The 27,298-nt window shown below is 45.4% G+C and overlaps 1 protein-coding gene across 1 annotated transcript; it reads right to left on the bottom strand.

The window, feature by feature from the left end:
• Window positions 1-40: 40 nt before the first annotated feature.
• Window positions 41-27,298, bottom strand: SMU1 (SMU1 DNA replication regulator and spliceosomal factor). The gene is made up of 12 exons (XM_062208090.1): window positions 27,184-27,298; window positions 24,094-24,304; window positions 21,956-22,108; window positions 19,031-19,141; window positions 15,326-15,454; window positions 13,911-14,030; window positions 11,952-12,068; window positions 10,903-11,030; window positions 9,980-10,106; window positions 4,083-4,250; window positions 1,492-1,644; window positions 41-550 (listed from the first exon to the last, which is right to left on the bottom strand). The coding sequence occupies exons 1-12, from the start codon at window positions 27,207-27,209 to the stop codon at window positions 452-454; spliced, it is 1,542 nt and encodes a 513-aa protein (XP_062064074.1). The 5' UTR covers window positions 27,210-27,298; the 3' UTR covers window positions 41-451.

The raw sequence follows: 27,298 nt of genomic DNA, 5'->3' as shown, positions 1-27,298 counted from the left end.
ATATGTTAACTAGGTGAGTATTATGTATACTTAAAGCAAGTCTCCAGAAAGGTGTAAAGTTTATTAACATCTTAAAAAAAATAGCTACTGAATTAAGGGGTAGTTCCTTATTTACAAGTTTTAATATAGGAGGCACATTTTAATCAGCATTTCAGATAATCAAAGGGGTACAATCTTTTTCTAAGAAATACCAGTATTTTACGCTCTAGGTAGATTAATGAAAACATAAGTGACAACCCCAGTTAGAAACAGATAAACTAATACCTTAAAAATACATTTAAAAAAAGGATTACTGCTACTGCAACACGAATTTTCACAAAAGTATTCTTGTACCTAATTAAGATGATCTGTTCACTTAGAAAAGCTGGCCTCAGGGCAGGGGCTGGGGAGCGGGGAGCAACTCATGGATCTGTCTTCATTTAAGTACATGCTTCCAAGCTGGTTGAGAGAGTTAGGGTTTCCAGAGCTTTAGCAGTCCGTCTTCACTGTAGGTAGCAATCAGGTTCTGATGAGGGTGATGTGCAATACCAATCACATCCTTCTCGTGAACCTGGAAACAGCGCAGCGTTAGGTGGCACGGGCCTGTAATGAATCCCTCTGAAGAGCCTGCCTGAACTAGGTGGGAGAGACGAGGTCTTGGGAGGCTGCATGTTCCTAAGCAGACAGGAGGGAGGACTGTATCCAACTCTCGTCACATGGTGACATAGTGGTAAGCCACTGAGATCTGCAGATTATTTGTTACAGCAGCTGGCATGAATTACTCCATGTACTTTTATCATACATAGAGCTGAAAGTTTTAAAAACATCTTAATCAATTTGAGAGAGTAACGTACAAGTAATCTGCCCCTAGAAAGACAGGGAGAAAGCGCCTCTATCAATCCCCAGCCCCCACGAGGAAGACGTAATCTAGCTGGCTAGATGGGTTGTTCTCCCTTCTCTGCTTTGTGTACAGTGCACCATCCTACCCACCTGCAGCTGCACGGTCACTGAAGGATGGCTTTTCCTGACGAAGGAGGTAATTTCATACAAGTACATATGGACTCTCAATTTGTCATAAAGGCCTCTGTTAGATTTTTTTTTTTTTTTTTTTTGACAGGCAGAGCGGACAGTGAGAGAGAGACAGAGAGAAAGGTCTTCCTTTTGCCGTTGGTTCACCCTCCAATGGCCGCCGTGGTAGCGCGCTGCGGCTGGCGCACCGCGCTGTTCCGATGGCAGGAGCCAGGTGCTTCTCCTGGTCTCCCATGGGGTGCAGGGCCCAAGGACTTGGGCCATCCTCCACTGCACTCCCTGGCCACAGCAGAGAGCTGGCCTGGAAGAGGGGCAACCGGGACAGGATCGGTGCCCCAACCGGGACTAGAACCCGGTGTGCCGGCGCCGCAAGGCGGAGGATTAGCCTAGTGAGCCACGGCGCCGGCCATCCGTTAGATTTTTTATACTGAGGCACAAGCATTGGCCGTAAGCTCTTAGACGCTCTGGGTCAGCAGTACTCACCGTCAAAGTTCTCTCCAGTTTGCCAGTGACTGTGCTGAAACAGTAGAGCACAAAGTCCTCCCCCACGCAGTAGATCCATTCACCCCGGGGGGAGAGGGCGCAGCAGACGAAGTCGCCACCTTCTCTCTTACCGGAGCTGAAGCTTCTGACGATCTAGATTGCACCACCCCCCAAGACGAAAACAAAACATGGGTGACCAGTACTCAACCTCTTGGAGCTTTTTCAAACCTTTGTTAATACAAACTACACTTAAAGATGACATTTTTTTAGCTGATATTTTTACACTTATTTTGTACTTCAGTTCACTGTGATTTCTAACTAAATCTCAAATTTCACTCATGTGCTAAATTCTCTTGCCTGGGAAATACTCACTCCATGAGCTGCAATGGCAGAGATCCTGAATTTATACATTCCCAAGTCATCAATACTGCTCTTCAGCCTGAGCCCTGCTACCCTGAAGCAAATTCATTACCACACACACAAAATCCTTCCAATCTCAAGCTTTCTGGACACATATATACCCAGTTTCCTCTAACAGAATGAGTTATTCTTCCCATGCAGGATCAAACTGTCTCTAAGACATAAACCAACCTGAGAAAAAAAACCAATTTCTTTTTTTTTTTTTTTAAGATTTTTCAACAACTTGAAAGAACAGAGAAGATCAATCTTCCAGTCCCTGGTTGACTCCTCAAATGTCCACAACAGCCAGGGATGGACCAGGCTGAAGCCAGGAGCCAGGAATTCCATCTAGTTTCCCACACAGGTGGCAGGGGCCCAGAACTTCAGCCATCATCTGCTGCCTCCCAGGGTGCATTCATAGGGAGCTGGATCAGAAGCAGAGGAGCCGTGACTTGAACTCCAATAGGGGAAACTTACCCCACCACACTGTGTCACTTCCCCTAGAAACTAATTTCAAAAAGCCAAAAGATTACCTACTGCATGATTTCATTTACATAATACCAGTCTCTAAAGGACAAAATGACAATAACAGAAAACTCAACAGCAGCTGTGTGTTGCACTAAACCAGGGCAGGCATTTAGCCTAGCAGTTGTCACCAATTAGGACGCCCACATCCCACACTGACGTGTCCAGCTGCAAAGCCCAGCTTCAGCTCCTACTTCCTGCTAATGCAGACACTGGGAGGCAGCAGATACTGGCTCAAGTGATTGGGTTCCTGCTATCCACATGAGAGGCCTGGATTGAGTTCCTGGCTCCTAACTTTGGCCAGCCCAGTCTTAGCCATTGCCAGCATTTGAGGAGTGAACCAGGGAATATAAAATCTCTCAGGGGTGGGTGCTGTGGCATAGTAGGTTAAGCCTCAGCCTGCAGCGCTGGCATCCCATATGGGTGGTGGTTAGAGTCCCGGCTGCTCCACTTCCAATTTAGCTGCCTGCTACTGAGCCTTGGAAAGCAGTGGAAGATGGTCCAAGTGCTTGGGCCTCTGCACCCCCGTGGGAGACCTGGAAGAAGCTCCTAGCTCCTATCTTCAGACCGGCCTAGCTACAGCCATTATGGCCATTTGGGGAGTGAATCAGTGGATGGAAGACTCTCTGTAACTCTGCCTTTCAAATAAAGAAACAAATCTTAAAAAGAAATAAAGGTCTCTCTCTTCTCTTTCAAATAAGTATAAAAAACTTATTTTACATGAGAGAAACTACAAAACTCTGATGAAAAATATCAAGGTGGGGCTGGCCTTGTAGCACAGCAATGCCGCCTATGATGCCAGCATCCCAGATGAGCACTGGTTGGAGTCTCAGTTGCTCTGCTTCTGATCCAGCTCCTTGCTAATGTACGTGGGAAAGCAGTGGAAGATGGCTGGGTTTCTGCCACCCACATGGGAGAACCAGATGGCGTTGTAGGCTCCTGGCTTTAAGAATCTATTTTTTCAAATCGTGTACTAGGAGGTATGCTTAGAGGATGCACCAGGCAGCTGTGGCTCTTAGGCCGTGGCCCAGGGGACGCTACAGACTAGCAGTCTCAGCCGTGGGCTGTGAACCACCAGCTCATTAGGTGCAGGGAACTCGGCACACCGATCCTCGGGTCTTCTTCATGCTCAGGAGAGTGCCCAGGCCTGCATTTCCACCGCACTGCGATGCATGCCCAGCACGCTCCGAATGCCCCCAGTCCACAGAAATGAGATTCCCAGGGAAACCGTGCAGGTGTCCTCATTACAAATGCACCTCACAAGGACACCACTGTCTTTCCTATTAGTAGTGCTCCAGTTTAGCTCATGTGCTATCTGGGAGATGACCCAAGTTGGAAATCCACACCAGTGTATCTCCCTAAGCAAACAAAGACTGTTATCTTCAAGTCTTCAACAAGGTTCTGAAGGAATCTTAAAGACCAAGCAGAGCTGTATTTACACAAAGGATAAGAAAGAAAAAGCAGTACTATGTAAGCACTGCCAGGGAAGGAAGGAACTTTTGAAACACCGAAGATGTTTTGTAGGGTTATGGTTTATATAAGTCTCTGAGGAATAAATACAGCTTCCACAGTTCACAGAGTAGTGAACCCATATCTGGTTACTGGGAGAGCCAAGACCTGGACACACTGGATTAGGAACGGCCCACAAGTGCTGTCTCCACACTCACCTGTCCCTGCATGTTCATGATGACCACGGTGTTGGACCTGTTGCACACCACAAAGTGCTCCGGGTTTTTAGGAAGCAGAATCACACTGTTGACAGTAATATCTGTCCCCGCTGTGCTGCCCAGGGATTTAAAGGTGTTTGAACATTCTGTGGTCTTCATATTCCAGATCTGCCACACAAGACATTGAACACATAAATATTTGGAGGGGCATAAAATTTCTAGAGTTTAAAAATGCAAAACCCATAAAATTAGGTTGCTTAAATGAAAACTGAGGAGGAAAAAAGCTGCTTATTTGATTTTAAGTCTAATCAAATACCAGCCTTGCCATGGGTAAACATTCATCATCTATTTGTAGATTAACTTGCATTAACAAAACAAAAGTCACAAACCAAATAATAAAAGCTTTTTAAAACCTATGATCTTTCATTTTTTTCCTTAGTTAACATAGCTAACTGGCCGGTGCTGCGGCTCACTAGGCTAATCCTCCGCCTGTGGTGCCAGCACTCCAGGTTCTAGTCTTGGAAGGCAGTGGAGGATTGCCCAAGTGCTTGGGCCCTGCACCTGCATGGGAGACCAGGAGGAAGCACCTGGCTCCTGGCTTCAGATCGGCACAGCGCACCGGCTGTAGCAGCCATTTGAGGGGTGAACCAATGGAAGGAAGACCTTTTCCTCTCTCTCTCTCTCTCTCACTGTCTAACTCTACCTGTCAAAAAAAAAAAAACCATAGCTAACTATCTTTTTTAAATTTTTATTTAATAAATATTCAAAAGTACTTTTGGATTATAGCGGTTTTACCCTCTATAACCTCCCTCCCACCCACAAACCATCCCATCTCCTACTCCCTCTTCCATCCCATTCTTCATTATGATTCTTTTTTTTTTTTTTCTTTTTTTACAAGCAGAGTTAGACAATGAGAGAGAGAGAGAAAGGTCTTCCTTTTTCCGTTGGTTCACCCCTCAAGTGGCCTCAACAGCTGGTGTGTTATGGCCGGTGCACCGTGCTGACCCGAAGCCAGGAGCCAGGTGCTTCCTCCTGGTCTCCCAAGGACCTGGGCCATCCTGCACTGCACTCCTGGACCACAGCAGAGAGCTGGACTGGAAGAGGAGCAACCAGGACAGAACCGGCACCCCAACTGGGACTAGAACCCGCTGTGCTGGCGCTGCAGGCAGAGGATTAGCCTATATACAGATCAACTTAGTATATACTAAGTAAAGATTTCAACAGTTTGCACCCACACATACAAAGTATAAAGTACTGTTTGAATACTAATTTTACCATTAATTCACATAGTACAACACATTAAGGACAGAGATCCTATATGGGGAGTAAGTGCAGAGTGACTCCCATTGTTGATTTAACAACTGACACACTATTTATGATGTCAGTAATCTCCTGAGGCTCTTGTCATGAGCTGCCAAGATTATGGAAGCCTCCTGAGTTCACAAACTCTGACCTTATTTACACAAGGCCATAATCAAAGTGGAAGTTCTCTCTTCCTTTCAGAGAAAGGTACCCCTTCTTTGATGGCCCGTTCTTTCCACTGGGATCTCACTCACAGAGATCTTTCATTTAGGTCATTTTTTTTTGCCACAGTGTCTTGGCTTTCCATGCCTGAGAAACTCTCATGGGCTTTTTAGCCAGATCAGAACGCCTTAAGGGCTGATTCTGAGGCCAGAGTGCTGTTTAGGGCATCTGCCGTTCTATGAATCTGCTGTGTATCCTGCTTCCCATGTTGGATTGTTCTCTCCTTTTTAATTCTATCAGTTATTATTACAGCCAATTATCTTTAAAATTAACTATGTGTTGGGGCTGGCATTGCGGCACAGCGGGTAAAGCCGCTGTCTGTGACACTGGCATCCCATCTTGGCTGGTTTGAGCCTCAACTACTCTACTTTTCTTTATCTTTTAAAGATTTATTTATTTTACTCGAAAGGTGGAGTTACAGAGGGAGAGGCAAAGGCAAAGAAAGGGAGATCTTCCAACTGCTGGTTCACTCCACAAATTGCTGTAATGGCTGGAGCTGGGCCATTTCAAAGCCAGGAGCCAGGAACTTCTTCCAGGTCTCCCACATGGGTACAGGGGCCAAAGGACTTGGGCCATCTTCCACTGCTTTCCCAGGCACATTAGCAGGGAGCTGGACTGGAAGTGGAGCAGCTGGGACTCAAACAGGCACCCATATAGGATGCCAGCACCACAGGCAGCTTAACCCGCTAGGCCACAGCACCCGCTCAGCTGCTTCGCTTTCAATACAGCTCCCTCTAATGGTCTAGGAAAATCAGCAGAAGATGGCTCGAGTGCTTGGGCCCCTGCCACCCATAAGAGAGATCCAGATAAAGCTCCTGACTCCTGGCTTCAGCCTGGCCCAGTGCTGGCTGTTGTGGTCATCTGGGGATAAAACCAGCAGATGGAGATGTGTCTCTCCCTCTTTCTAATTTTGCCTTTCAAATAAATAAAACCTTTAAAAATAAATAAAAACTTTTTTTTTTCCTTTTTGACAGGCAGAGTGGATAGTGAGAGAGAGAAAGACAGAGAGAAAGGTCTTCCTTTTTGCCATTGGTTCACCCTCCAATGGCCGCTGCGGCCGGCGCATCTCGCTGATCCGAAGCCAGGAGCCAGGTGCTTCTCCTGGTCTCCCATGCGGGTGCAGGGCCCAAGACTTGGGCCATCCTCCACTGCACTCCCGGGCCATAGCAGAGAGCTGGCCTGGAAGAGGGGCAACCGGGATAGAATCTGGCGCCCCAACCGGGACTAGAACCCGGTGTGCCATTGCCACAAGGCGGAGGATTAGCCTGTTAAGCCACGGCACCGGCCCCAAAACATTTTCAATTAAAAAAAAACAAAAAAACTACCCATCAACACTGTTACCAGCATAAGCAATTAGAAAATACCCTTGGGGCCAGGATGGCATAGAGGGTTTAGCTGCTACCTGCAATGTAGCATCCCATATGGATGATGGTTCGAGTCCTAGCTGCTCCACCTCCCATCCAGCTCCCTGCTAATGAGCCTGGAAGGCAGTCGAGGATGCCCCCAGTCCGTAGGCCCCTGCATCCATGTGGGAGATTCTGACAAAGCCCCTAGATTCAGCCTGGCCCAGCCCCAGCCACTGCAGCCATTTGGGGAGTGACCCAGCAGATCAAAGTTCTATCTCAAGGCCAGCACTGTGGTGCAGTGGGTTATTGCCCTGGCCTGCAGTGCCAGCATCCCATATGGGCGCCAGTTCAAGACCTGGCTGCTCCACTTCCAATCCAGCTCTCTGCTATGGCCTGGGAAAGCAGTAGAAGATGGCTCAAAGCCTTGGGCCCCTGCACCGATGTGGGAGAATTGGAAGAAACTCCTGGCTCCTGGCTACGGATCAGCACAGCTCTAGCCGTTGCGGCCAACTGGGGAGTGAACCATCAGATGGAAAACATCTCTCTCTCTCTCAGCCTCTCCTCTCTCTGTGTAACTCTTTCAAATAAACAAATAAATCTTTTTTCTAAAAAAAAGTTCTTTCTCTCCTCTCTAACTTTGCCTTTCAAATTAAATAAGTAAATAAATAAAACACAGAAAAAAGCAAGCTATCTTTGTCTTGATATCAAAACTAATTGAGGGGCAGTGGGGAGCAGCAGGTATTGTGGCATTAGTGGGTTAGGCCACTGCTTAGAACACCCACATCCCACATCGGAGTGGCTGGATAGAGCCGTGCCTCTGCTGCCAATCCAACTTCTTGCTAACGTATCCTGAGAAGCAGCAGATGGTGGCACAAGTACCTGCGTCCTTGCCACCCACATGGGAGGCCAGATGGAGTTCCTGACCCTGGACCCAGCCGGGCCCAGCCCTGGGTGTTGCAGTCCTTTGGGGAATGAACGAGAGAATGGGGCACACTTTCTCTTACTTTCTCTTCCTTTCAAAGAAACAAAAAAAATTTTTAAAAACCAACAAACAAAAACTAAAAAGGGGCTTTCTAGCATGGGACCCTAGCCTGAGATTCTGATTTGGTAGGTCTGGGATGAACCACAGGCATGGGCATTTTTTAGAAGTTCCACAAATGATTCTAACACACAGTTTATACCATCAACAACTGACCAGAAGTCACAGTGTTACACAGACATGCGTAATGGAAGCTACTATTGGCCACTTGTATTCCTTTCCCTAGCCCAACATCTCTTCTAGACGTAGTTCTCTACCCTAATGCTTTTCACCTCATTCTTCTCTGCTCTTACAAAGTGAAGGGGTTAAATCAGACAGCATGGATTATCTGAGATGTGCTTACTGAAGAGATGGACCAAACACTGCATGGCATTGCCCACATACTGTTGTTTCCTCTGTACCTTCCCACAGAGTTTGGCACAAAACAGACGTTTAATAAACAGCCACTATCAGGAGGAAACAGTGGCCCCATTGCTTGCTCCAATGTAAACAATCACCTGCCCCCATCTCCTCGCTGAAGCCTATTTGCCTATGAGGAAAATGAACATCTCAGGGATCACGAGTTCCAAAGAAGGGGTGCATGTCTGACACAGTGGTTAAGACACTGCTTAAAGCCTGCACCCCATACAGGAGTGTCTGGGTATGAGTCCTGGCTCCTCTCCTGATTCTAGCTTCCAGTTAATGTGCACCCAGGGAGGCAGCAATGGAAAACTCAAGTAGCTGGGTCCTTGCCATTCAGGTGGGAGACCTGGATTTGGTTACTGGCTCCTAACTTTGGCCTGGCCCAGCTGCAGCTACTGTAGGCACTTGGAGAATGAACCAGTGGATGGGAGCTATTTTTCTGTCTTTGTCTCTCTCTCAAAAAAAAAAAAAAAAAAAGAGTTCTGGGGTCTCAGACAGCAGCTTAACCCACTACACTACAATGCCAGCATCCCATATGAGCACCAGTTCAAGACCCAGCTGCTCCACTTCTCATTCAGCTCCTTGCTAATATGCCTGGAAAGTAGTGGAAGATGGCCCAAGTCCTTGGACCCCTGCACCCATGTGGGAGACCCAGCTCATGGCTCCCGGCTTTGGCCAGGCCCAGCCCCAGCTGTTGCGACCATCTGGGCAGTGAACCAGCGGGTATACGATCTCTGTCTCTCCTTCTCTCTAACTCTGCCTTTCAAATAAATTAAAAAAAAAAAAAAAAATTCTAAGGCTTCTAATGTTTTCTGTTCAAAGATCTGTGAGATGCTTTACCCTCTTCATCCCACTTCCCCCTATCAGGGAAAGACCACAAAGCAAAGAAGCCTGGACAAGCCATTTCCCAATGGCACTTCAAAGCACACACTTGCACAAGGCATTCTAAAAGCAGGTCTAGAATGCTAATGGAGTGTCTCAAAGATCACCTAACAAATTTCTGTTTGGGTTTCTTATGTCTTTTCTAGGAAATGAGGCCCACTCTTCAATTAACTAAATCTCTGAAAGTATGAGGATTCAATACTCTTGGCTGAGAGCTGCGGGCAGTAAATAAGAGGGGGCTTAGTTCTACTCTGCACTTCTGCCGCCCCTTTATAAATGCCGTGCGGAGGCCCTAAATTTGGGGACCAGAGGTGAGAGTGACGCACAACAAAAAAGAATCAACTTACATGGCCACTGAGCCCTTTACGAATTTGTCTGTTAGAGGTGGACTTTACCTATGGCAAGGTAAGATCTAACCACTGGGTGTATCTGTGAAGGGGGCATGACTTAGGTTTAGGACTCCGTGTCCTTTCTGTTTCTGACACATGATAAAGTTTGTTTGGACTGTAGAGGCTTGAGATTTGGGGTACTTGGAGCAACAGTAATTACCCACAGAATATTACTGTCTCAACTCACCTCAGTTTTGTCTAAAATAGTAAAGTGGTTTAGTCCACCACAATCAACACCATTATCACCACCAAAAACTCCTCAAATAACAAAGATGGAACAGACATTCTGAACGAAAGCAGCAGCAAATACTTAACCTTCACAGTGCCATCAGAGGACGCACTGATGATGTAATGGCCATCTTGGGTAAATGTTGCCTCGTTAACAAAGGAAGAATGGCCCCGAAATTCCTTCAGTGTTTTCCCAGATTTTAAACCATGAATTCTATGACAAAACAAAAGCAAATGAAAAGAACAATTAATCTTCTATATTTTATGGCTAGGATCAAGTTTAGATGAATTATATAGAAGCTCACATTATTAAGGGAAGAGAGAGGGTTGTGAATACATTATGATTTTCATATATCAAACAAGGAACACAAACAAAAGCCTTGTACAGAAAGAGACTGAAAGAAAACATATCAATAATACCACAAGCTTCTTTTCAGGATGGATCTCTAAAAAATCAGTTCACAAGAGTCACAAATATCGGCTGGTGAAGAGGCTCTCTAAGGTGATTCAGATGTAGGTGGGTGCACAGACTACATTCCTGAGAACATGAAATACTGCAAAACCCCTTCCTAATCTCTCTTCTGGGCAAAGCCTCAAAGGGACAGAAGAACAGCACTGTGTCAGCTGCACTTTGGGAAATGAATTCTCAGATACCCTCACTCTCCTATCCTCTATATCCTGTGAAAGCGGGCATCTAGCCTCCCAGTCAGCACACCCGTACCGCACAGCACAGTGCCCGAGTTCGATTTCCAGCTCAGACTCCTAACTCCAGCTTCCTATTACCACAGACCCTGTGAGGCAGCAGGTAATGGCTCAAGTAATGCCACTGACACAGGAGACCCAGACTGCATTCCCAGCTTTGGCCCCAGCCCTACACATCTGGGGAATGAACCAGTGGATGGGAACTGTCTGTTTCTGCCTCTCAAATAAATAAAAGAATCACTAGTACCTCCCTCTGGGGCCTCATTATATCAAACCCAAGTGAGGGTAATTTTGGGATTCTTACTTACCTAATTGTCTGGTCAAAAGAGGCACTAAGGATCTGACTGCTATCCTTAGAAAAGCTTAGACAGGTGACGCCTTTACTGTGTGCCCTTTCAAATCTCCTTAAACACTGGCCACTCTGAATCTTCCATACCTTTATAGGAAAAAAGTTTAAACTTGTAAATAACAGTGTCCCAATATAGCCCACAAAGCCCAGTGAGAGGCAATGTTCACTAATGCACCAAAATAGCATTAAAAATGCATGCTAATGGATGAATATGATACAGCTGGCCCACACAGTACAATGATAACCGAATCCTTTGAAACTTAAAACTCTTTCCTTGTAAATTATTAAAAACAAATATTCAGACTCTAAGTTCACTTAGCAGAGAGCACTTCTGTCCTTTATCTAGCCAAGGATGTATTACCAGCAGTTAAATACAAACCACAGCTAACAGGCTACAGACCATTCCCTAAAATCAAAGTACAATACATCATACAGTGAGCCAGCAGGAAAAAGAGGAGAGCAAACCTGGTCTGAAGTCCTAGATCTATCACTCGCCAATGGTGTGACCTGAACCATTTGACTGGACCACCCAAGGCAGAGTTATTATTAGGATGTAACGAGAAAAAGTAGTGATCAGTATAAAGTTGATGTTCAACAAACACTAGCTATTATTATACCAAATATCACCTGTAGGAAACTACTCCATTACAGGAACTCTCAAAGTGTCTACATCTAATAGCATATGTCCCAGGGCCGGCACCGTGGCGCTGGTTAAACTGCCACCTGTGACACCAGCATCCCATGTGAGTGCAGGTTCAAATTCCCACCTCCCTGCTAATGTGCCTGGAAGGCAGAAAATGTTGATGGCCAAGTACATGAGACCCTGCCACCCATGTGGGAGACCAAGATGGAATTCCAGGCTCCTGACTTCAGCCTGGTCCAGCCCTGGCTGCTGCAGCCATCTGGGAAGTAAGCTAACAAATGGAAGCGACTGTAGCTCTTTCAAATAAATAAATACAAATAAATAAATAGTTAAGAAAAAAAAGAGTAAATGTCTCTAATTCATACCTTGATTTTTCCATCCTGAGCCCCAGTTGCTAACATTTCTGTATCTCTGCTGAAACACATGCAGAGGACAGCATCATCCATCATCATAAAGTTATCCTGGGCCTGGTACTTAAGATCCTACAGGAAACAACAGTTAGCAGTTATCAAGACACCACAAAACCAAGGTCACAGGGCCCCAAAAAACCACTGAAAGCAGGATATGGACTGTGCATACTTCCAAAGCAGAAACCAGTGACACACTCCCATGTTCCTAAAGACAACTGACATTGCTGGGAATAATTTCACACAACTCTAATTAATAGTGTAAAAATATTAACAGCTTAGATGTTTTACTCACTAATCTTTTCAAGGCACTATTTCTCTACAGTTTTCCATTTTACAACTGTAATAAATTTGAATTTCTTGAAGTATTATTAGAAAGCAAACATTTTTTTTTTCAAATTCTCAGCTACTCAAAAATAAAGTATCTTTACAATGTTTTCCTAATTATAAAAAATTCTAATTATGAAACTGCTTCGTGGTTTAAAAAAAAGGACAACTAAGGGGCCAGCACTGTGGTATAGTGGGTAAAGACTGCAATGCAGGCATCCCACATGCGCACCAGTTCATGTCCTGGCTGCTCCACTTCCAATCCAGCTCCCTGCTCATGGCCTGGGAAAAGCAGCAGAATAGCCAAAGCGTTTGGGTCCCTGCCATCCCTGGGATCACCCAGATGAAGCTCCTGGCATTGGCATGGCCCAGTCCTAGCCACTGCAGCCATCTGGAGAATAAACCAGCAGATGGAAGATCTCTCTGTCTCTCCCTCTCTCTTTGTAACTCTTTCAAATAAATAAATAAATCTTAAAAAAAAAAAAAAAAACATAAATCCATTATCATTGAGTGGAATTTAGTTCTCTATGATGAAAATTACATTTTTAATCCATGGACAAGATAGTCAATAAATAGTAGTCTGGGAAAAAATTAAGTTAGATCCATGCCAACTTTCTCCTAAACAAACGCCAGATGAATCAACAATTAAACATAATGAAACATAAAAGTACCATGAGAAATTGTAGGAGAATAGATGGATAAATACAATACAAAAAAACAATACCATAAGTCAAGTCAAATAAATCTTTAAAAAAATACACACACACAGAGTATTGTTATCCACCGTCTCCCTCCGTGCAACAGGTCATGAGAACTTCTTTCTCTTATCTAACTATGATTCAGAACCCGATAAGCAAACTTCCCCCACCCTTCCCCACTCCCTGCTCTCCCCTACCTCTGGTAACCACCATTCTGTCAACTTGTACAAGATCAACTTTTTTTAGATTTCACACATGAGGTGAGATCATGTGGTACTTGTCTTTCTGTGCTTGTCTTATGTCACTTAACATAATGACCTCCAGTTCCATCCATGCTGTCACAAATGACAGGATTTCATCCTTTTTTGTGAGTAACTAGTGTTTGTTACATACATATACCATTTACCCATTCACTAATTAATGGATTTATTTTATAAAACACATTTTGATTATAAAAATAACAGAGGGGCCAGTGTTGTGGTGTGGCAAGTTAAGCTGCTGCGTACAACGCTGGCATCCCATATCAGAGTACAGTTCCTGGCTCCTGGCTTCAGCCTGGCCCAGACTTAGCTGTTGGGGCCATTTGGCAGTGAACCAACAGATGGAAGACATCTCTCTCCCTCCCTCCCTCTCCTCCCCTGTGTCACTCTGCCTTTCAAATAAATAAAGCCTGAAAATAATAAATAAAAATAATAAATAATAAGGGTTCTCCCTTGCCTAATAATAGATTAGAATTTAGCTTAACTTTAAATGGGTTTTTAAATTACAAAAGTAATACATGTTCCTTACAGATCCTTCCTTAACTAAGTTGACTTAGAGATAAGACAAGATTAAGCAATTCAAAGTCAGTAATTCTTCCACTAAGAAACTTAATGTATTTAAAATACTTTACCTTCCGAATTTTTCCAGTAGTAAAGTTCCATACTTCAATGAAGCCATCAACAGACCCAGTGACCAGATACTGACCATCTGGAGAAAATCGAGCACACTCCACATGTGATTTCTGACCAAACTGTTTCAAACGAAACAATGGAATAGATGCATTTTATCCATAAAACAAGCTCCATTTACCCTTTTACAAACTCTGCCCTGGCATAGTCACAGCTGGCCTTATTACAGGGGACTGCAGGAGCGTTTCTACACCTGGACACAGGAGCGGGTGGATGCATGTCCTCTGATCAGTTTTATGTGTAGCTGAGATCAGTTTTTCAAATGTGACGTGGCTATTGCAAAAAAGCTAAAGAAGTATTTTAACAAGAGACTTAGAACAAATAGAATTAACCACCTTTTACACCCAATACAGCCTAGTATGCTCTTATTGTGCATCTGGGGGGGGGGGGGTAAAAAAGCTAATTTTTGAAAAATAAATGTATGTTCCCCACACAATTTTGTAAATAAACTTTCCATAACTGTTTCATAACCTTTGTTTCATCAAATGGTAACATGTGGCTGACCAAATCTAGGAGAACTAGCCAGAGCGACAGAGTGCCTGGTAATGCATCCTAAGCCTTCACCAGTGAGGATGCTCCCAGGAACAGATGAGAATTACAGGAAATCAGACAGACGGGAAGAAACAAAAGGAAAGCATTTATAACAGAAAAGCTGAGAACAGTAGCACAATTATAATGGACTTCTATTGGTCTCAAGGCTTCAGCCAGGGTAAATAAACATGCTGCAAGTTAGAACACATAATTCAAACATTGTAAAATCTATGTATAATCAGAACACAAACCCTGACAGAATCTGTAATATAAAGGAGACACTAAAGTAGCAAATATACTTGTAATTCTGGGAACTGCAGCAATTATTGAATTGTGCTTTTTCCTGCAAAAGTCTCAGACTGAAAATTTAAAAAAAAAAAACAAACACAGCCCTAAAATAGAAAAATAATTTTTCCCAAACTTTACATGAGTCCTCTTTATAATCCATCACTAGCACCTTGCCTGACACATGGCAGGCAAAAACACAGTCGCTGAACAGGACAAATATATTGGAAGTTCAGGTAATGCAGGGCTGATCCAAAGAAGTAGTACCCATTCTTTCAAACGCAAGCTTCTTGGGAGGAAGTATAGGGCAGATGATGGCCCAAAGGGCAAATGTTCACCTGTCAGTTCTGTTAACTGAGCTGTGCCACTGTTAGGCAACAGCAGGACACTGGCGGACACCAAGAGCAACTCTGAATGTTGTCGGAGCTGGAGAATGAGTTTTCCTTCCCAAGTATCCAAGTTTCAGGCATACATCCTGGTCAACGCCACGATGAGTCTTCAACAAATGACTACGGACTGGCCAAGTGTCTAAAGATCCTACCTTAATGTGCCTGCTCAACTGCGTGGGAAACTTTTCTTCTTCCACATCTTTAACAGCTGCTTTGCCTCTAAACAAATCTATGGTCATACCAGGAGGAAGCAGCCCCTGGTGCTGCTGCCACTTCAGTGCCTAGCAGAAAAACAAAGTACAGTAGTTTAGTCAGGTGCTTTTAAGATCCGGTCGTGATTTTTTTTGTTTAAAGACTTATTTATTTGAGATGCAGAGTTATAGACATAGAGGAAGAGACAGAGAGAGAGAGCTTTCATTCCCTGATTCATACCCTAAATGGATGCAACAATCAAAGCTGAGCCAATCCCAAACCAGAAGCCAGCAGCTCCTTCCGGGTCTCCCATATGGGTGCAGAAGCCCAAGCACCTGGGTCATCTTCCATTTCCCAGGCCATTAGCAGAGAGCTGGATTGGAAATGGAGCAGCCAGGACTCGAACCAGCACCCACATGGGATGCCAGTGCCACAGGTGGAGGTTTTACCTACTATACCACAGCACCAGCCCCAATCTGGTCATAATTGCTCAGACAAAAACCAAACTGCAGGCCGGCGCCGTAGCTCAGTAGGCTAATCCTCCACCTTGCGGCGCCGGCACACCGGGTTCTAGTCCCGGTCAGGGCACCGATCCTGTCCCAGTTGCCCCTCTTCCAGGCCAGCTCTCTGCTGTGGCCAGGGAGTGCAGTGGAGGATGGCCCAAGTGCTTGGGCCCTGCACCCCATGGGAGACCAGGAGAAGCACCTGGCTCCAGCGCGCCAGCCACAGCGGCCATTGGAGGGTGAACCAACGGCAAAAAGGAAGACCTTTCTCTCTGTCTCCCTCTACTGTCCACTCTGCCTGTCAAAAATTAAAAAAAAAAAAAAAAAAAAAAAAAAACTGGAAAGGATGACATCCAGAGGAAACCATGAATTATCCAGAAACCTGACCCCAACCATCTCTGATCATACAATTGCAACATAACCTGTGCTTCCTTCAAGAACACAGGCTGATCTCAAAGTAGAAGGGGACTCCAAAAGCCAATAAATCTGTAACTATTTTCCATGGAGATGTGGCTCTTTTGTTAGAAACAAAATTTGGAAACGAGAAATTTTCCATAGAAATTTCCAACACCCAAACAAGTCACTGTTGGAGCTGGCATGTGGCATAGTGGGTTAAGTCACTGCCTGCAATGCCAGCATCCCATATAGGTGCTGGTTCCAGTTCCAGCTGCTCCACTTCCTATCCAGCTCCCTGCTAATGCACCTGGGAAAGCAGCAGAAGATGGCCTGAAGGCTTGGGCCCCTGCAGGCCCAACTCCAGCCATTGCAGCCATTTGGAGAATGAACCAGTGGATGGAAGACCTCTTTTCTATCTCTCTCCACTCTAACTTTCAAATAAATAAATCTTTTCTTAAAAGGCCACTGTTAACACTTTATATACTACATTCTTGCTATCTTTTCCCCTCATATGAGGGTACTTCAAAAAATTTGTGAAAAAACAAAAGATAGTTTTTGGGGTAGACATTTGGCACAGCAGTTTTTAGCTACCCCTTGGGATAACATCCACATCCCATATCAAGGTGCCTAGTTTGAGGTCCAGCTCTGATTCCTGTTCCAACTTCCTGCTAATGTACACCCTAAGAGGCAGCAGATAATGGCCCAAGAACCTAGGTCCCTGCCACCCACATGGGGCGGAGACCCAGATGAAGTTCCTGGCTCCTGGCCTTGGCCTAGCCCAGCCTAGCTCTTGCAGGAATTTGGGGAGAAAATCCGAGGATGGAAGATCTCTCTCTTTCAACCAAAAAGAAAAATAAATGATTTTTTTTAAAGATTCATTTATTTATTAGAAAGTCAGAGTTACACAGAGGGAGAAGGAGAGGCAGAGAGAGAGGTCTTCCATTCACTGGTTCACTCCTCAATTGGCCGCAACAGCCGGAGCTGCGCCAATCCAAAGCCAGGAGCCAGGAGCCAGGAGCTTCTTCCAGGTCTCCCACGTAGGGTGTAGGGGCCCAGGGACTTGGGTCATCTTCTACTGCTTTCCCAGGCCATAGCAGAAAGCTGGATCGGAAGTGGAGCAGCAGGACTTGAACCAGCTCCCATATGGGATGCCGGGACTACAGGCAACGGCTTTACCCGCTACACCACAGTGCCAGCCCCGGATATTTTTCAAATATAAGTTTATTTTGGTGCAAAGAGATTTGAAATCCATATATAGTTTTTTAAAACATGTATTTTCCAGGGCTGGCACTGTGGTGTAGTAGGTTAATCCTCCACCAGTGGTGCCAGCATCCTATATGGGCGCCAGTTCTAGTCATGGTTGCTCCTCTCCCAATCCAGCTCTCTGCTGTAGAAGATGGCTTCAGATCCACACAGCTCAGGCTGTTGCGGCCATTTGGGGAGTGAACCAACAGAAGGGAAACCTTTCTCTCTGTCTGTCTCTCTCACTCTCTGTAACTCTACCTCTTAAATAAATAAAAGATCTTTAAAAAATAAATAAAACATGTATTTTCCATAAAATTTTCAAAGATTTCTATTATGCAGAGTTCAAAATTCTTGCACCAAAACAAAACAGCGTTTTAATATTTTTTTAAATGTGTTTGAAAGGGAGAAAGAGAGTGATTGATCGATTTTTCAAACACTGGTTTACTCCTCAAATGCCTACAACAGCTAGGACTGGGCCAGGCTGAAGCCAGGAACAGGGAACTCAATCCATGTCTCCCACACGGGTAGAAGGGCCCCAACTACTTGGAGCCATCACCTGTTACCTCCCTGGGCATGCACCAGCAGGAAGCTAGAATTAGGAACAAGCATGGGAACTGAACCATCCCAAGTGGCATCTTAACTGGTAAATCAAATGCCAGCCACAGAATGTATTTTTTTTTTTTTTAGATTTATTTTTTTGAAAGGCACAGTTACAGAGAGGGAGAGACAGAAAGAAAGATCTTCCAACCACTGGTTCAATCCCCAAATGGCCACAACGGCTGGGGCTGGGCCAGATCAAAGCCAGGAGCTGGGAGTTTCTTCTGGGTCCCAAGCACTTGGGCCATCTTCTGCTGCTTTCCCAGGCACATTAGCAGGGAGCTGAATCTGAAGTGGAGCAGCCAGGATGTGAACCAGGGCCCATATGAGATGCCAGCACTGCAGGTTAGAGCTTTAACCCATTGTGTCACAATGCCAGCCCCTAGAAAATGTATTTTTAATTCTATTTTCCTAAAAATTCTCTGAAGTACTCCCATATCTTTAATTAATCTATTAGTAATTATACTATTTATAAAATTTTACTTACTTTTTAAAGAGAAGAGAGTGAGCTCCCATCCACTGGTTTACCCCCCAAACACCTGCAATAGTTGATGGGGATCCATCACCCAGGTCTCCCAAGTGGGTGGCAGGAGCCCAACTCCACAGGCTACCATCTGCTGCCTCTCAAGCGCATTATCAGGAAGCTGGATCTGAAGTGGAGGCAGGGCTCGATCACAGGTTCTCTGATATTGGATGGAGACATCCCAAGCAGTGGCTTAATGTGCTGCATGGCATAATGGCAACCCCTGGTCACTCTAATCCTAACTGATTCTAGAGCTCACGTTCTTAACCATTCATCTATATAGGCTCTCCCAGGGGAAATGAGAGGTTGGCCAGCTGTTGGTATAAGCACAGTTATTAGGATGTCTGGTTTCTTTAGCCCAGACATATGGTTTAAACACATAGTACCAGGTGCTCAATTACCTGTCCCAGCAATGCCATGAGACGAGACGGAGGCACCACACTGACTTCCCCAGCTAGAGCCTGGGCAATTGCTGCTCTCCTCTTCTCTTTGCTACTTCCATCTGGATATGCCTAAAAAAGGGGAGAAGATAGCATCATTTTCAAGAAGTAATCACAAAACTTAAATGTGCTTAATCAAAACAAACAGAAATAAAGAGACAAACATGAAACTACCTAAAGAGCAGCTTAACCCAATTTAGTTTTCTTTTTTTTTTTTAAGACTTATTTATTTTTTTTATTTAAAAAGCACAGTGACACAGACTTGATATACTGGTTCTCTTCCCAAATGGCCACAACAGCCAGATTGGCCAGTCCAAAGCAGAGTGAAGAACTCCATCCTGGTCACCCATGTGGGTGGCAGGGCCCAACCACTTTGGCCATCATCCGCTGCCCTCTCAGGCACATCAGCAGGAAGCTAGATCAGAAGCAAAAAAGCAGCTGGGACTTGAACTAGCGCTCCCATAAGGGATGCCAGCATAGCAAGAAGGGGCTTAACCTGCTGTGCCACAATGCCAGCCCCTCAATTTAGTTTTCAAAAACTAATTCCTGAGGTGGGTGTTTGGCCTATCAGTTAAGAAGCCAGTTATGGGGGCCGGCGCAGTGGCACAGCAGGTTAAAGCCTTGGCATGAAGCACTGGCATCCCATACGGGCACCAGTTCTAATCCTGGCTGCTCCTCGTCCCATCTAGCTCTCTGCTGTGGCCTGGGAAAGCAGTAGAAGATGGCCCAAGTCCTTGGGCCCCTGCACCCATGTGGAAGACCTGGAGGAAGTTCCTGGCTCCAGGCTTTGGATCGGCGCAGCTCCAGCTGTTGAGGGCATCTGGGGAGTGAACCAGCGGATGGAAGACCTCTCTCTCTCTTGTCTCTACCTCTCTGTAACTCTGTCTTGCAAATAAAAGAAATCTTAAAAAAAAAAAAAAAAAAAAAGAAGCCAGTTATGGGGCCAACACTGTGGCACATCAGGTTAAACTGCCGTCTGTAGGCTAGCGCCGTGGCTCAATAAGCTAATCCTCTACCTGTGGCACCAGCACACTAGGTTCTAGTCCCAGTCGGGGCGCCAGATTCTGTCCCGGTTGCTCCTCTTCCAGTCCAGCTCTCTGCTGTGGCCCGGGAGGGCAGTGGAGGATGGCCCAAGTGCTTAGGTCCCTGTACCCGCATGGAAGACCAGGAGGAAGCACCTGGCTCCTGCCTTCGGATCAGTGCGGTGCACCAGCTGCAGCATGCCAGTCGCAGCGACCATTGTGGGGTGAACCAACGGAAAAGGAAGATCTTTCTCTCTATCTCTCTCTCTCACTGTCCATTCTGCCTGTCCAAAAAAAAAAAAAAAAAAAAATTTTAAACTGCCATCTGCAGTACCAGCATCCCATATGAGTACCAGTTCAAGTCCTGGCTGTTCCATTTCCAATCCAATTTCCTGCTAACACACCTGGGAAAGCAGTGTAAGATGGCCCAAGTGCTTGGGCCCCTGCACCCATGTAGAAAACCTCAAAGAAGCTCCCAGCTCCTGGTTTTGGCCTGGCCTAGCCTGGTCACTGCAGCTATTTGGGGAGTGAACCAGCAGATGGATGACCTCACTCTCTCTCTCTCTCTCTCTCTCTCTCTCTTTCAGTCTCTACTTCTCTGTAACTCTTTCAAATAAATAAATAATCTTTAAAAAAAAAAAAAAAGGCACCACCCGATAACACCAGCATCCCACATGAGCACCAGTTCAAGTCCTGGCTGCTCCATTTCCAATCCAGCTCCATGCTAATGAGCCTGGGAAAGCAGCAGGCAGTCCAACTGTTTGGGCTCCTGCCACCCATGTGGGAGACACAGATGGAGTTCTGGGCTCCTGGCTTCACAGCTTGGCCCAGTCCTGGCCACTACAGTTATTTGCGGAGTGAATCAATGAATAAAAGATCTCTCTCTGTAACTGCCTTTTAAGTAAAAAATAAGTATTTTAAAAAAGAAAAAAAAGGGGGAGGAAGATGGATGGATTAAAGTATATAAAACTTTGGAAAAATAAAAGAATACCAGTCACCACAAGCTACTTGTAAATATACTCAGTAACAAACTAAAGCACAAGTTTCTAGGGACTCAAAGGACTGGAATGAAACTGTTAACTATTAGGGCCAAGGAACACAAATGCTCAGTGAATATGTCAGGCAGTCAGGCTGTACTACAGGGCCAGGTAAGTATTGGGCTAATGTGGAAATGACATCAGAATAACATTTCTAATTCTCTATTAATTTATACAGAATCCTCTAAAATGGGGTATGTACAGAAGACCTTCAAATACTCAGAAAGCTGAATGAGGGGCCAGCATTGTGGCGTAGCGGGTTAAAGCTGCTGCCTACAGTGCCAGCATCCCATATTTGGGCACCAGTTCCAGTCCCAGCTGCTCCACTTCCGATCCAGCTTCCTGCTGTGGCATGGGAAAGCTCCTGGTTGCTGCCTTCGGATCGGCGCAGCTCCAGCCATGGTGGCCATCTGGAGAGTGAACCTCTCTCTCTCTCTGAGTAACTGACTTTCAAATAAATAAATCTTTAAAAAAAAAATGTTATCCTAAACAAAATCTGTCCAACAATGGGGCAGGTGATACCTGTGTCCATAGTGGAATGTCTGGTTCAAGCGCCAGCTCTGCTTCCAATTCCAGCTAAAGCACACCCTGGGAAGACCCCGATTGAGTTTAGGACTCCTGGCCTCAGCCTAGTTTTGCTCTGGCTGTTGTAGGCATTTAGGCAGTGAACCATGGGTGGAAGATCTCACTCACTCTCTGTCTGCCTCTCAAGTAAAATGAAACTAATTCAATAACCTTTTTAAGTGGCCAACAAAATGGCAAAAAAGATCATACTGTTACACATTTCCAAAGTTAAGAAAATCTTCTTTTCAGTATCACACTCATACCTCACGAGGATCAAAATAAGACCTGGCCAAGAGGTTCTCCAGATGAATGTACCGCTCTGGCTGTGTTTGCTTCAACATGATCATAGGGTCAGTCTGCCTCAGAAGTGACCTGGCAGCACCCAACTCACGCAGTTCTATCAATTCCAGAACAACCTGGACAATGAAAAGAAAATGGTTACTTCAAAACATTCTTTTTTTTTTTTCTTCAGTAAAACTCCTGACAGTATATGTCCTGCCAAAGTGATTTCCAATACTGAGAAATGCTTTTCCTTTTCACTAGCAATTTCAGGTGGACAACAGAAGTAATTGTAAATAATAACTTTAAAACTTCAAGCCCTAACCTTTATTTTTCTCTACCACTCTCTCCTCATCTTTTGCCTCTTGTTCAGAACACAGATACTGAAGAAAACAACAGATGGGAACATCTCCACGGGCTCAAGGGAAACCATTCTCTGGTTACCAAAATTTTCTTTGCGTAATTACTGAACTCTTGTGCACTATACAGACACAAATTAACTTCCCTATTTTTACTTCAAACTACACTACAATCTTATTTCCAGAAAGTTCACCCTTCTGTTTTATAAAAATAATTTATCTAATTTTTTTTTAAGATTTATTTATTTGGGGCCGGTGCTGTGGCGTAGCGGGTAAAGCTGCTGCCTGCAGTGCCAGCATCCCATATGGGTGCTGGTTCAAGTCTGGCTGCTCCACTTCCGATTCAGCTCTCTGCTGTGGCCTGGGAAAGCAGTAGAAGATGGCCCAAGTCCTTGGGCTCCTACACCCCCATGGGAGACCTGGAAGAAGCTCCTGTTTCCTGGCTTTGGATCGGCACATCTCCACCCGCTGTGGCCAATTGGGGAGTGAACCAGCGGATGGAAGACCTGTCTCTCTCTCTGCTACTCCTTCTCTCGCTGTTTAACTCTGACTTTCAAATAAATAAAGAAAAAAGATTTCTTCTATTTGAAAGTCAGAGTTACAGAGTGAAGAAGTGGCAGAGAGAGACAGGTCTTCCATCCTCTGGTTCACTCCCGGTTGGCTGCAACGGCCACAGCTGTGCTGATCCAAAGCCAGGAGCTTCTTCTGGGTCTCCCACGTGGCTGCAGGGGCCCAAGGACTTGAGCCATCTTCTATGGCTTTTCCAGGCCATAGCAGAGAGCTGGATCAGAAGTGGAGCAGCTGCGATTCAAACCAGCTTCCATACTGGATGCCGGCACTGGATGCTTCCATACATGCCGGCACTGCAGGTGGTGGCTCTAACTGTTATGCCACGGCACTGGCCCCAATTTATCTAATTTTTTTCTAGATTCCTGGTTTGCAGCTCCTAACACCCTTGGGATTTTTTCCAGTGACAGGAGTCTATTATATATTCATGAATTCCTTGAATCACACCCAAGTTTTTAGTAAGGGGATGGCTCAGGACAGGGACTTGTTACCAGAAACACCAACCCATCTGATTAGGTGCTTGAGGCTTTGAGGTTCTCAAGGGCAGAATGGGGAGGGGACAAAGAGAGGGGGCTGAAGATCAAATTATCAATCAGGCCTACCTAATGGACCTCAGTAAAAACCTCAATGGAGTTTCCAGGGTGGTGAAAACATTGACACAGCAAGTGGGTAGCACACCCCAATTCCTGAGGGACAGCACAGAACTGGCTCTGTGTTTTCTTCATTTGGCTGGTCCTGATGTGTATTCTTGATAATAAAACTGAATTTGTAAGTATAGAGCTTCCCTGAGTTCTCTGAGTCATCTGGACAAATTATCAAACCTCAGTGGGCCATGGGAACCCCCAAATTTGTAGTCAGTTAATCAAAAGTGTGGGTGATGAAGACTCCAAATTGCAGGTAGTATCTGAAGTCAGGACCGTCTTGCAGAGAACTAAGCATTCAACTTGTGGAGAACTGAGCACCAGTTCGAGGTGGTTAATTCCAATTGCCAGAATCCTTCATGTAATGATCATTCAGAAGATTTTCAACTGGCGAGGGAGGAGACTTCTACACATACTGCCACACCTTGACAATATAAGCTTGAAGGGATGTTATGGGCCTACAGGTCTTGAAGGAATGCTCACTGATACTTCCCAGTCAGGGGGCCTGCCCACAATAAACCAACCCATGGGGACCATCATCACCTCCACTCTTACCTGTTCATAGAGGTCAATGAGGGTTTTGTCTGGCAATTTCAGAGACTGTATAGCTTGTAAAACAGTATCCCAATGGCCACTATTAATATCAGCCACAAAACTCTCAATGCTGTCCACAGTATTCAGAGACACAGTAGTCTCTTCCTGTAAAGTGGCCAACGCCCGATGCAAACTGTTTTCCTTCAGGTACTGCATGATGAGACGGATCACACTGAAAGAAAGCAAGTCATTCAGCTCAGGGATCCTCACTCACCCAAAGCCCCAAATAAAACCCCGTCAGCTTACTGCTCCCAGTCATCCACCTTCCTCTACCTACTTTCCATTTCTTATCATGTGGGTAAAACTTTCCAATTATTCCACAATCTAAGTTACAAGGCATCTCCATCCCAAAGACAGGAGATCTGGGGTTCAGAAAGGGGAAAAGCATTTACCCAATGTCTCACCATCAGCTAGAAAGGGAGTTGGTACTAAGGTGACTCTTATTTCCTAAGCCTGAGCCATTTCTGATTAATTTTTGATCGCATGTTACATACTTCAGTGAAATATTTTAAGCCTAGTCTAGTCATTGATAAAAAAAAAAAAATGATTGCAGGATGGTTGCATCCTTTTTTAAATGACAAACAAAAAAATATGAATTGAGATCACCTTAGTGGGTATACAGTACAGCTGCACTGTATATAAAAGGATACAAGGCTCTGCCTCTCCATCTGCAAACACTCACCCACTGGCTTTGCTATCAAATTTTCAAGACAAGTGAAATAAAAACATTGTGGAGTCAGTTTCCCAAGGGAAAATGGATTTTAGATAATTTTCAAATATTCAGACACTATGCAATCACTTTCTACATGTGACAGAAAGCTTACAAGGTATTTTTTAAAATTTATTTATAACTGAATATATGTATTTATTCCTAGTTAAAGTTTCTTGATCCTGGGCTTAATAATAAGTCTGTTGAAGAATTTGTTTATATAACTGCACAAATTCACTTGATGATGCCGTGATACATTTTTCTTTCTCTTCCCTTAATGTACATATGTGACCCACATATGTACAGACAGCGCTAGTGTAAAGGGTCAGACTCTCCTGGCTGTAGGGGACCTCACACTCAAATTTAATCAATTCCCTTTCCCAGAGAAATAATCATAAAAAATAATCAACATTTATTATGTGCTTCATCTTAACAGATACTGCTCTAAGCATTTTAGATGTGATTATTATGCCCAAAATAAACCTACAACATAGATGTCTTATTATCCCCAATTTATAGATGAGGATTTCACCAATAACAGTTAACAGGTGAGGATTAAAACGAAGAGTGTGGGGGCCGGCATTGTGGAATAGCAAATAAAGCTGCTGCCTGCAATGTCAGCATCCCATATCCACTTCCAATCCAGCTCCCTGCTAATGGCTTGGGAAAAGCAGCAGAAGATGGCCCAAGTGTTGGGACTCCTACCACTCACAAGGGGGACCCAAATGAAGCTCCTGGCTCCTGACCTTGGCCTGGCCCGGTGCTAGCTGTTGCAGCCATCTGGGGGAGTGAACCAATGGATGGAAGAGAGCTCTCTGTCTGTGTTTAACTCGTTCAGGATAAATAAAATAAAAATTAAAAAAAAAAAAACAAACAAACTAGCAGTGACAGGAAAGCAAACACAATCTTCTTAAAAACTCCTGCTAAAGGGAACTGATTCCTGCTACTTGCTGTTGTCTTGTTCTCACAGCCCTGTAGTGAGGCACCCAGGCTTAGCACTGTGTGATCTGCCTTAGCACACTTCCCACGACTTCCACTGTGCGTGCCCAGAATGACACACTCCTTGCCTCCCAAAGACCTTGTCACAGCCAAAATCAAAACACTGCCTTCCAACACAGTGAAATACACACCGAGCTAACAGCTTTGGAGATGTGCTGGCATGGGAATCAGAGCTGTCACTCAGTCTGACCTTGAGACAAGTCAGGGAACATCTCCTGCCTATTGCCCACCCTGTAGGGGTGACTAAAGTGTTGACTACATTACTTAGAGCAAGGCTCACCACAGACAGTCCTTAGTAAAGAATGGGCAGGCATTTGGCCGAGCAGCAAAGCCACCTCCTGGGACTTTATCGCATCCCATAGTAAAGTGCCTGAGAGTGGGTCCCAGCTCCACTCCCAATTCCATCTCACTGCTAATGCACACCCAAGTAGTTGAGGACCCAAGTAGTTGAGCCTCTGCCACCCATCTAAGAATCAGATTGTGCTCCTGATTCCTGGCTTCAACCTGACCTAGTACCGGCCACTCTGGGCATTTGGGAAGTGAACCAATTGATAGGAGCTCTCTGTTTGTCTCTGTCTCTCTGCCTCTCAAATAAATAATTCCCTAGTAACTAGTAGGTATTATTCTCAACAAAAACATGCAGCCGATACTGCTGCTACAGACAGGGTCTTCAAGGCCGAGAGAATGATTGTTAGAGCTGCCATTCAAGTCCCAAAGCAGGAATCCTTTCCAACTCCCGCCCGGACTTAGTCATCTGGATCTCCAGCATCCCCTATCATTCTTCTTTGCTTTATTTCTCTTCACGACACTGACCTGTTACGCTTCGCATTTTATTATCTGCCGCTTGCCCTGCTCCCCTCCCACCCGATCATTCCTCGGGCCCAGGCTATGGATCCTGTCCCTGCCGTGCGGCTACACAGAGCTCACAGGAAAACCAAACTGCGCCGCCAGATCGGGCAGGATGAAACTGCTTGTGGTTCATTCACCCCAAAAGCAGCAACTGAGCTCCACGGTGGGGCTGGGCACTGGGACTACAAGGAAAGGAGCCCCTAGACACCTACCCGGGCTAGCAGGGGAGGCGGTGACAATCCCGCGTGATGAGGGCTAGGCAGAGGAGTGCAAGGAAGGCCTGCGAGGTGTGCCTTTCCCCCGCCCTGCGCCGCCGCTCTCCCAGGGCTGCTACTTGCTCGGGGGCCCACCTCCGAGGAGCCGGAACCAAGCAGCTTCTTTGTGGGCCCTCCACTCCAGCCTCTCGGACGCCTCCCCCCGAACACCCTGCCACGCCACACCCTTAACCTCCCGGCCCCCGCCACGCCGCCAACATCCGCCGCCGCAGCACTCACTCCGAGGACTCGATTTCAATCGACATGGTGATAGCTTCCCGGGTCCAAGCCCCCTTGCACGTTCAGGCCCAGTCGCGCAACACAGCAACGACACCTCCGGTGGCTTCACGTCACT

The sequence above is a fragment of the Lepus europaeus genome, chromosome 12 (genome assembly GCF_033115175.1).
Source record: "Lepus europaeus isolate LE1 chromosome 12, mLepTim1.pri, whole genome shotgun sequence".
Lineage (NCBI taxonomy): Eukaryota > Metazoa > Chordata > Mammalia > Lagomorpha > Leporidae > Lepus > Lepus europaeus.
The sequence above is the reverse complement of the archived record's forward strand: the minus strand, read 5'-3'. Positions and strand labels throughout refer to the sequence as shown.

Coding starts and splice junctions, on each gene's coding strand:
- SMU1 (XM_062208090.1), bottom strand. CDS start 27,209: ATGTCGATTGAAATCGAGTCCTCGGA. Junction 15,455..19,030: donor TCATGGCATTGCTGGGACAG/GTAATTGAGCAC, acceptor TTTTTCTGCTAG/GCACTGAAGTGGCAGCAGCA. Junction 1,645..4,082: donor TCATGAACATGCAGGGACAG/GTGAGTGTGGAG, acceptor GGTGCAATCTAG/ATCGTCAGAAGCTTCAGCTC.